The 9,307-nt window shown below is 45.5% G+C and overlaps 1 protein-coding gene across 1 annotated transcript; it reads right to left on the bottom strand.

Annotated features, from left to right (window-relative positions):
- Nucleotides 1–4,828: 4,828 nt before the first annotated feature.
- On the bottom strand, nt 4,829–8,575 carry ndufaf4 (NADH:ubiquinone oxidoreductase complex assembly factor 4). Its single transcript, XM_032585698.1, has 3 exons — nt 8,200–8,575; nt 7,998–8,089; nt 4,829–6,611 (listed from the first exon to the last, which is right to left on the bottom strand). Exons 1-3 carry the CDS (start codon nt 8,333–8,335, stop codon nt 6,306–6,308), a joined length of 534 nt encoding a protein of 177 aa, XP_032441589.1. The 5' UTR covers nt 8,336–8,575; the 3' UTR covers nt 4,829–6,305.
- Nucleotides 8,576–9,307: the final 732 nt, after the last annotated feature.

Genomic DNA, 9,307 nt, shown 5'->3' with positions numbered 1-9,307 from the left:
AGAGTTTTCTGTGTCCTTAGTCTCTTCGTTGTCCTGTCCTCCCCTTGATTGTTCCCAGGTGTGTCTCGTTTCTGTGATTACCCTCCCGTGTATTTAACTCCACCTGTGTTCCTTGTTCCTCGTCGGGTCCTCGTCATTTTTTCGTCAACGTCAATGTCCAGTCTAGTCGTCGTCTATGCCTTGTCTATTCGTTGTCCTTGTGCCTGCTGCTCGTTGTTTGGACTGTGTTTCATCATTAAAAACATCATTATTCATCTAACCTGGTTCCATCTGCGTTTGCCTCACCACCTCAACACCCGCACTTCATGACAGAAGGACCCGACCATACCGAACGGTGAGGCTCGCTTGGTAATGGACGCAGCTGGAGTGAGGTTCCCTCCCAAAAGGCGGAGCGGACCGAGGCGGAGATCCGGCAGGGAGGAGAGGGAGCTGACTGAAGCCCTCGCCGACCTGCAGCGGGAGCTATTCCGGGGGACAAGACTGGTGTTAGCACCCCCCGGATACGGCCCCCGTAGATTCCTTCGTCCGGGAAGCCAGCGACGTGAGCCGCCGGTGGAGCCGGCCCCTCGTCGCTTTCCGGAGCCGCCACCTCCGCTGTCTGCCCGGAGACAGCGACGTGAGCCGCCGGCAGACCCGGCCCCTCGTCGCTTTCCGGAGCCGCCACCTCCACGGTCAGCCCGGAGACAGCGACGTGAGCCGCCGGTGGACCCGGCCCCTCGTCGCCTTCCGGAGCTGTCACCTCCGCTGTCTGCCCGGAGACAGCGACGTGAGCCGCCGGCAGACCCGGCCCCTCGTCGCTTTCCGGAGCCGCCACCTCCGCTGCCCGCTCGGAGACAGCGACGTGAGCCGCCGGTGCACCCGGCCCCTCGTCGCTTTCCGGACCCGCAGCCGTTTCCCAGGCTTCGCTGCGGCTCGCCCCCGCAGCCGTTTCCAAGGCTTCGCTGCGGCTCGCCCCCGCAGCCGTTTCCAAGGCTTCGCTGCGGCTCGCCCCCGCAGCCGGTTCCCAGGCTTCGCTGCGGCTCGCCCCCGCAGCCGGCCCCGAGGCTCCGCTCCGGCTCGCCCCCGCAACCGGCCCCGAGGCTCCGCTCCGGCTCGCCCCCGCAACCGGCCCCGAGGCTCCGCTCCGGCTCGCCCCCGCAACCGGCCCCGAGGCTCCGCTCCGGCTCACCCCCGCAACTGGCCCCGAGGCTCCGCTCCGGCTCGCCCCCGCAACCGGCCCCGAGGCTCCGCTCCGGCTCACCTCCAGCCGGCGCACCCGAGGCCGAATCAGCCGGCGTTCCAGCCGGCGCACCCGAGGCCGAATCAGCCGGCGTTCCAGCCGGCGCACCCGAGGCCGAATCAGCCGGCGTTCCAGCCGGCGCACCCGAGGCCGAATCAGCCGGCGTTCCAGCCGGCGCACCCGAGGCCGAATCAGCCGGCGTTCCAGCCGGCGCACCCGAGGCCGAATCAGCCGGCGTTCCAGCCGGCGCACCTTCCGAGACTCCCAGTGTTCCTTCCGAGACTCCCAGTGTTCCTTCCGAGACCCAGACCCCCAGCGTTCCTTCCGAGACTCCCTGCGTTCCGACCCTGACCCTCTGTGTTCCTCCAGAGACTCCCTGCGTTCCGACTCAGACTCCCTGCGTTCCTCCAGAGACTCTCTGCGTTCCACCCGAGACCGAGACCCTCTGCGTTCCACCCGAGACCGAGACCCTCTGCGTTCCACCCGAGACCGAGACCCCCAGTGTTCCACCCGAGACCCTGACCTTCTGCGTTCCTCCAGAGACCCTGACCTTCTGCGTTCCTCCAGAGACCCTGACCTTCTGCGTTCCTCCAGAGACCCCCAGTGTTCCTCCAGAGACTCTGACCCTCTGTGTTCCTCCAGAGACTCTGACCCCCAGCGTTCCTCCAGAGACTCTGACCCCCAGCGTTCCTCCAGAGACCGAGACCCCCAGTGTTCCGACCGAGACCCAGTCCCTATCCGTTCTGACCGAGACCCCCAGTGTTCCACCCGAGACCGAGACCCCCAGTGTTCCACCTGAGACCGAGACCCCCTGTGCTCCGACCGAGACCCTGCCTCGGGGGGCTCGTCGTCGCCGTCTGTGGGCGGCCCCCGGGACTCATCATCGCCGCCTCCAGCGCCGCGGACGGCCGCCGGACCGCCTCCGTGGTTCCCGCCTCCAGCGCCGCGGACGGCCGCCGGACCGCCTCTGTGGTTCCCGCCGCCGCGGACGACCGCCGGACCACCTCCGTGGTTCCCGCCTCCTTTGCCTCCGCCCACCCTGTGGGTAGTTTTTTGTTTCTTTTTGGACTCTTGGCCCTTCCCGTGTTTCCGCCCGCAATGGTGGGTTGTTTTTTGTTATTTTGGACTCTGGCCCGCCGTCCAGCGCCCCTCCGCCCACCCTTGTTGTGTTTTTGTTTTTTGGGCGTCTAGTAGCCGCCCTTGAGGGGGGGGTACTGTCAGGATCTGTGTTTTTCTGTGTTTATTTAGAGTTTTCTGTGTCCTTAGTCTCTTCGTTGTCCTGTCCTCCCCTTGATTGTTCCCAGGTGTGTCTCGTTTCTGTGATTACCCTCCCGTGTATTTAACTCCACCTGTGTTCCTTGTTCCTCGTCGGGTCCTCGTCATTTTTTCGTCAACGTCAATGTCCAGTCTAGTCGTCGTCTATGCCTTGTCTATTCGTTGTCCTTGTGCCTGCTGCTCGTTGTTTGGACTGTGTTTCATCATTAAAAACATCATTATTCATCTAACCTGGTTCCATCTGCGTTTGCCTCACCACCTCAACACCCGCACTTCATGACAATGCCCCTATAGTGCCCTTTTTGAGTTGTTTTTTTTTTTTTTTCAAAAAATTTTTTTTTAAAATTTTTAACCTGTATGGCAGAAGGCCTGTTTGTGCCCCTCAGTAATAATATTTAGCTAAATATAATAATTTAGTAAAAATAAACTAGTCTGGCTGCCCCCAGTCTAATAATGACTTTCAGAGCCTGTTGTTCAGACACCGGGTCTGAACAACGCCCTCTCCTCCTCCCCAGGGAGGAGGAGAGGGCGGATCTGTGTCCTCTAACTGGGGAAGAATATTTTTTCATACACCGGTTTGTGAATAAAAACGTAGGTCTGATGTTGACGTTAGAAAAACTGTTTCTATTTATATTTTTATAATCGTCCTTGCAATAGCGGGACAAAACCCGACTCGCCCCTAAACACAGAAATGCTTCAGCTGCAGAGAAAACTTCAGACTTTAACTTAATCATTCTGCTAAAAGCCCGGTTCACTACAGGCAGCTTGAGTCGGTCCCACTGACAGATATAAAGAATATCTGTCTTTCTATCAGACATCCTGATATAAGTTACGGTACCGACTGTCACCGCGAGTCGCAACGCAGCTCAAAGCCCCGGTACCACCTGGTACCACCTGGTACCACCTGCTCTCTGTTCGCTCTGCTTCTCCTTAACGTCACTACCAGGCGGGTTAAAGCCGCTGCTGACGGGATCTGGGCTGGAGGTTCGTGGCTGTAAATAGAAGTTATTGCAGATTTTAATTAAGATTTTGTTAAAGGAAGATTCGGCCAAGAGCATTTAGAGTTCACAAAATAAACATCGGAGAAAATATTGTAGCAATAATTAGAACCGCAGCAAAAAGCCAAACATGCCACAATGAAATAAATCAAAATGTCTCCAAAGCATCGGCGACAGGGGCCACCGGGTAGATTCCAGGTTCAGAGATGCGCATCTTAGCAGCTCTTCATGCAGGGCCGGCCCAAGGTAATATAGGACAGAATCCCCCTTCCTCCGGAACCCGTCCTACTAAGAACCTCAGCATCCTAACATGTATAAATATAGATAAGGTGAATCTGTGAGAGGGAGACCAGGTTTATTGGCAGAGTTTAAAATCAATCACTGATTATTGGTTATTTGCTGTGATGTATTTGTGAACAAACCCAATTCAAACACAAAGATTACACCATATTGTAGCCATGGTAACACAACAATCAAACTATCAAGATGATTCTTTAAACTTTTACAAAGTAAACTTCCTAAATAAATCCTAAATGTACTATTTATTTTTCTCAGCTGAATGCATTAAATAAAATGTAATAACATTGTCATTCTCTACAAATGATGCTACAGGTTTAGATCTATTATCTGTGTTACAATTAAACCATTTCTAGGGGCCCCTGAATGTCTGGAGGCCCCTGAATGGCCCCTACCAGCAGCTACTAAGTTTTCTTTGCCTTGATATCCCAGTCTTATAATTCTAGGTCTTAGAGGTGCTAACATCAAACTATTACATATAGAGTTAACCCCTTTGAGCTTTTTGATCTATAAATCAGTCTGCAGCCAGGTTGTTCTAGAGGTTAAATAGATATTATTAGGGCTTAATTAGTAAAATGGCAGCAATTTTGCTTATTTCATAACTTCATAACAAGCGACTTTCTCTCCTCTGGTCTGTTTAACAGCTACAGTCTCAGATCAGCTCAGCCGTCCAGGACTGTCAGCAGCAGAAACAGAAACTTTATACCTGTTGGGGAAAATATAGACTAATTGCTTTGCATTTCCCCGCATGATGGCAATGATATAGTAGGATCCAATTAAATTCTTGATTAATATGTTGTTGTACGGAGTTTTTGTTCGATGTGCCCCTTTTTTAAATTTGAGTCCCTGCCCCTCCATAGGTCTCTGCACAGCCCTGCCCTGTTAGAAGTCCAAATTTTATTATGGTATAATAAAACTTAAAGATGCAATATACTGTATACCCACTTTTGAAAATCTTTCTAAAAACGAAAGAAGTTGCAACTGAAAAAATGTGTATTGTCTGAAAATCTCAGTCACAAAATACACATGAATTGATATATATGTTGAATTTCTTTTGCAGAAAGTAATTACAGGGAAAACTTTATTCAATTCATCTAAAATTGATGCACAAAGAATATAAAAACTCATATCTTAATGTTTTTGTGGGAGTGGAATACAAAGACATTTGGTTCTTATTTTCTTTAAAGATTTCATCACAATTTTTAAACAAATGTTTTCTTCTTAGGCTAGAGAGGAAGAAAATTGAAGTCAGAGTGTTCCTTGTGAATTTCTTGTAACATTTTTGGTCTATAAAGTCAAACATTCATAATTTATTTTAAAAAGGACATTTTAATTCCATTTGTCTTTTTATTTCTCAAAATGTAGCATCAGGCCTCTTTGTCTTTGTTAGCACATCAGCTCCACTTTATATCTAACTTTAAGCCACATAAAAGATGTTTTTTTTTCAAGAAACAACTCAAAATGTAATCATGTCTCTTAATTAGTCAAACCGTTATAACTGTTAAATTCAATGTTAGTGCATATTGATGAGTATTTTTTGCCATGTTGGAAATATAATGTTTACAGAGCAAGTTGTGTGTCACAAAAAAAGAAAAAAAAACAGCTTTCAAGAGTAAAATATTGAAATTTTTGTTTCACTCTACTGAGCATGTGCGATTAGATCAAATTTTGCTCTGTATTCAACAAGCCTTAGCAAAACATGTTTGAACAGCTAAATATCTCTAGCAATGATGTTGGAAAGCAAAAATACTGTACATTTAGAATCGATTTTTTGTTGTTGTAGTTGTATTTTTTAGCAGTCCAAGTGCCAAAGCAGTGAACAGTCCCACCATTTTGGATGTCGAAGTTGCGACACAATGGCATACTGTCAAAATTCTCAAATTTTTGAACACTAGTAATCTGCACACTTGAACACTTATGTTCCCTTTGATTGAGTACACACTTCATAGAGGGGCGTAGGGGCACTGTGAGTATTGGTATAGTTCGACCACAGCAGCAGGGTGATCTTTAAAGGAGGAGGCCCTTAACAAAAATAAATAAATAATAGTTCTACTCATTTAATCATTAGTATAACTTTGCATCAATAACAATTTTTATCATTTGGAAAATAATAAATCCATCTAATTCTACTTCTTTTGAGTTAAATTTAAAAATGTAATAACATTGGTACTTTGTCATTTATGATTCGTAAATAGAAATTAAAATCTGTAGGTCTTCACTGTAAAAAAAACAAAACAAAACAGAAAAACCCACTTTGTTTTGTGCATCTCTACTTTGCACGACAGGGAGAGCCCTGAACAACCAATTGGAGAAGAGAATGTCGTCTTCATGGACTTTTTTTGATCAGATTACTGTGATTAATATGGGTTTTTTTTCCATCTATTCATATTACAAATGCTCTATCGTTCCATGTAAACATCACTTAAATCATGGGAAAGTTACATCCTTTCCCACTCTAACATTACAGACAATAAATAAGTGAGGTAAAAGCTTCTCCATTCCTCCTGACTCCATTCTTAGGAAGCCTTTATTTGCTTGGCAGTTCTACTCTTTGGAGGGATGATCTCAACCTTGAAAGGGATAAAGAATTCAACCACAGATTTTGTGTCTTGTAATTCCAGGCAATATTCCTGAGCAATCTTTTCCGCCGACCAGGTCCGGGGCTGGTGCTGGTGGCTGCCGAGAGCCGTGAGAGCTTCGGCAAGGGTCAGCTTCCCTTTAGGAACATCTGTGAGCTCTGGCAGGCCGAATGCGCTTCCTGGTAAACTGACTCTGAGGGGCCTCCGGTCTGCTTCTTTACCTGCAGATGCATCCCCCGAAAACTGTGGGGAAATGACACAGCAGGCAGTTGGTGTAAAGAACTGGAACTGTTGTAAACAATTATTTTAGTATTCAAGTAATCTATTGATTATTCTGACAATTAATCAAGTAATCAAATAAAACATTTGATAAAATAAAATATTGGTAACTGCTGCCACAAAGTATTAATCAACATTGGCCGAAATTTACATTTGCATTTCTAACACTTAACTTTTCTGCAGTTTAAAAAATGTAATTGCAACACTAAGCTTAAATAAAGCTCAATTTTTAAGTAACCTCGACAAAATGTATTAAAAAATCTGAAATTATATTAAAAATAATACAATTACTTGCATTAAAAAGTTTAACACATTAAAATCTATGCTGTTAACTAATGCATTAAATGTCCCGACCATAATTTTTAGCAATAGTGGCATTGCATTGTGGTGCATTGATGTAGAAAAAAAAAGAAGTTTTTTTTGTTTGTTTATGTTTTACAAATAACATAAAAAATGTGGTGTGCTTTGGCACTTAGCCCAACCAAATCAGATCTTAACAGAACTTATATTTATTTCAGCTGTTCTTAGCCATGTATCTACCAGGTTTGCGCATCCAAAGGCCAAACAATTTAGGAGATTTCTTCTTAGCAGAGATTAGTCAAATTGGATTATCTCTACAACAATTTGTCAAAAATTGTTATAGACAAATTTTTGTCTACAACACAGATTTTGTGTATAGACCAAAAAAATCTACACACAAATTTTTTGTGCGCCTAGTTAAAATGGCGCTTTAACTAGGAAATTTATTACAAGCACATGATTTAATCTGAGCCCTTCCACTGACGCTTTGAGTGGATGTTCAGGATTCTGTTGGAGGGTGAGTCTTTGACTGCACCCTCCAATACGTTGTTTTCTGAGACTTCTCTTGTGTGCATCTGCATTCTTCTTCCCTTCACTGAGCTTGCAGAATAACAGCACCCCAAAGCATGATGCGGCCATCACCATGCTTTACAGTAACGATGCTTTGCTCAACATGATGTGCAGTGGTAGTTTTCTGTCACACATAGCTCTATGCATACAGGCCATGCTGAATTAGTCCTGACGCAGGTGGACTCCATTTATTAATCACATGACTTCTGAAGGGTATTTGTTACACTAGATTTAATTAGGGGTATCAGGGTAAAATAAGATTTTAACGTGTAAAATATATTAGAATCATCTGATTTTTTCGTTTAATAAACAGACCTGCTCTAGTTTGTGTTGGTCTATCAACTAGAACACCAATAAAATACATTCAGTCAAGTCCTGTTTATCCTGGTGTAACTGAGGACAGAACTGAACATTCTGAGGTCCTGCTGTCATTTAGCAGAGACAGGGACAGAGATAGAGACAGATAGGACTGAGTCTGACCTCTGGAGCTGCTGTTGGATCCGTGGACTCTACATACACAGACCTGAGATGTTCCAACAACGACTCATTCTTCTTCATCACCAACTCCGCGACTATAACACAGAACAAACCAGTTACCACACATGACCCGAGGCATGTTCTATAAAACCGAGCCCACAGTGCGTATGACCCTTGAGGTTACACAAGCAGCTCAGCCTCTCACCCTCAGAGCTAACGGCGGACGGCGTCGCTGTGGTCGCTTGCCGGGGTGCTGACCTCGGCTTCTCTTTGGAGATCTCTCGCAGCGCGCGGTTCTCCACGTTATAGTTTCGGAACATCCGCGCGAGTCGAGCACCCATGCTGGTTGTATCCCAAAACCCACTATTGCTTCTTCTTCTTGAAATTTATTGGCGGTTGGCAAGAAACCTTGGTGGCATTACCGCCACCAACCGGTAAGAAGTGTGGACCACATGACATAAAATCCAGTAATTCCTACAATGCAAAATAACATGGTCCACAGTCACATTTCCCTGTCTGATGTTTCCCTATCAAAAATAATGAGCTATTCTGACATTACAATCAGTGTGTCCGATTGTAAGTCATGAAACAGCTATCTCTTGTTGTGGAAAACATTTACTTCCAAGCACTGTCAGGTGAAATCACTCAGTCAGGTTTATTTGCATATTGTGCACAATATAGAGAGCTTGTAAGACAGTCAATAATGAAGAAGTTCCGAATGAAAAAGCTTCCCCAGGCAGAGTCAACACATAGGTATTATACCAGCGATAATGAATCCAAAACATGTGAGAGACAGTCTGGTTCCCATGCAGCTGTGGGAAAACAACTTCCAACCTTGTGTGTGAAGCCCAAATGGGTTCTTTTGGTGAGAGTTCACAAGCATTTAATATAACATGATCAGCAGATGTTAACTTGCAATAATTTTCCACCACAATTTCCCTCCTTTTGATTATAAGTAAATATGTAATATTTACTATTAATCACATGTCAAATTTGATCCCATTCCCACTAATTATATAAAAGGAAATTTCAAAAATCTTTATGGTGAGAAGTGAAAAATTATCCCATACATTTTAAGACATTACATATTCAATCAGTCCTTAAAACATTATCCTGCAAGATCTAACAAAACCATATATGCAAGATACAAATAACCTACCGGCATTCATCCATTCATCACTTTATTATTGTTACTTCTGTTAGGTAACTTATCCTGCAACCTCTCTTTGCCGGAGAGACGGTCCTGTATATGTTTTGTCATTTTTAAGGAAACCTTAAAAGGAGAAATGCTGTATTTGGAATAAGTAACTTGT

This window comes from Xiphophorus hellerii, chromosome 15, assembly GCF_003331165.1.
Source record: "Xiphophorus hellerii strain 12219 chromosome 15, Xiphophorus_hellerii-4.1, whole genome shotgun sequence".
NCBI classification, from domain to species: domain Eukaryota; kingdom Metazoa; phylum Chordata; class Actinopteri; order Cyprinodontiformes; family Poeciliidae; genus Xiphophorus; species Xiphophorus hellerii.
The sequence above is the reverse complement of the archived record's forward strand: the minus strand, read 5'-3'. Positions and strand labels throughout refer to the sequence as shown.